This window comes from Cynara cardunculus, unplaced genomic scaffold (genome assembly GCF_001531365.2).
Source record: "Cynara cardunculus var. scolymus isolate 2C unplaced genomic scaffold, CcrdV1 Un_Scaffold_12947, whole genome shotgun sequence".
NCBI lineage: Eukaryota > Viridiplantae > Streptophyta > Magnoliopsida > Asterales > Asteraceae > Cynara > Cynara cardunculus.
This window is the reverse complement of record NW_020208136.1, coordinates 112-1,312: the sequence shown is the minus strand read 5'-3', so window position 1 is coordinate 1,312 and position 1,201 is coordinate 112. Positions and strand designations below refer to the sequence as shown.

General features: G+C 41.3%; 1 protein-coding gene across 1 annotated transcript; it reads right to left on the bottom strand.

Moving 5' to 3' along the window:
* Positions 1–8: 8 nt before the first annotated feature.
* LOC112505605 (metalloendoproteinase 1-like) lies at positions 9–933 on the bottom strand. Its single transcript, XM_025109487.1, has one exon. It carries the CDS (start codon positions 931–933, stop codon positions 28–30), a length of 906 nt encoding a protein of 301 aa, XP_024965255.1. The 3' UTR covers positions 9–27.
* Between the last annotated feature and the right edge of the window lie 268 nt (positions 934–1,201).

Sequence of the window (1,201 nt, the reverse complement as noted above, 5' to 3'; positions counted from 1 at the left end):
ATGCATACATTACGACCACGTGTATAACTAATTAAGTCCATAAAGAACTTTGATGCCTTGAATATCATCTGAATTCAAACCCTTTACAACTCCAGAAGAGATGCTAGCATACATTGCGGCATCCGGATCATCACTATGACTCAACCCAAGCAGATGCCCGATTTCATGAACCGCTACCGACTCAAAATCTATAGCATTCTGAACCGCTCCTGGTCCATCTGACCAATTCTCATCTGCATCGAAATCAACCCTTCCATCAGTTGGCGCAAAAGCATGCGCCAATACACCACCAGCCCCATCAAAATTATGCCCATCTCCATGATCTCCTCTTTCAAAACTCACCTTCAAATCTGCATCTGTAACATCATCGACTTGCGAAAACGTAAAGTAATCGGAAGCAGAAGACCACTGGCTGAAGGCACGAACAACTGGAGGTACATGATTGTTTGGATAGTCGGATGCAAACGCGTAGGTGAGTTGGGATTTACCGGGGGGCCATCGAGGGTAGTTTGGGAAGAATCGATAAAAGGAAATAGCTGGTAACGATTTCGATCCATGGTGGTGAATTTCTTTATCTGGTACTCCACAACGAGGAACAACCATTTGTGAAACCGTGGCCTCATCTAGTGTCCCTGTTGCATTTAGACGGTAATATTTTTGGTAACTTTTGAGGGCAGACTCGAGTTCATCATCGAATTTTTCGTCTTCGACGTTGGTGTGTTGGTAATTTAGGTAGCCGAAATGGGCAAGGTATAGTTTAAGTTGATGGAGGCCTTGTGCTTTGCTACCCTTATCACAGCAACCTTTGAGTTGTTTGATGGACTCAATGGAGGATAATTTGGTGGGATTACCGATATTACCCATGGTACGAGTGAAGAAGAAAAGGAAGAATAAGATCGACAAAGAGGGTAAAAAGGTAACTTTAAACGTCATTAGGGAATATTTTTTTAGCGGTTTGGTTAAATGATGCATATTATCGGGACTATTTATAGCAACGGTGTTGTGGAAAATTTATTCCACTAGAGGTCAAATTGACTAGTGGCATCTAAAATGCATCCTTTAAGATATTATTTGAATGGTTGATGATGATCAAACCAGCTGAAATCGTCTTGTCTAGCATGTTATCGTATGTATAACTGAAAGACTCACTCGGTAACGACTTAATAATGAAATTTTGGCCTTTGATTAACTTCGAGAAAGA

Excerpts from the sequence above, each read along its gene's own strand:
- LOC112505605 (XM_025109487.1), bottom strand. The coding sequence starts at position 933 with ATGACGTTTAAAGTTACCTTTTTACCCTCTTTGTCGATCTTATTCTTC.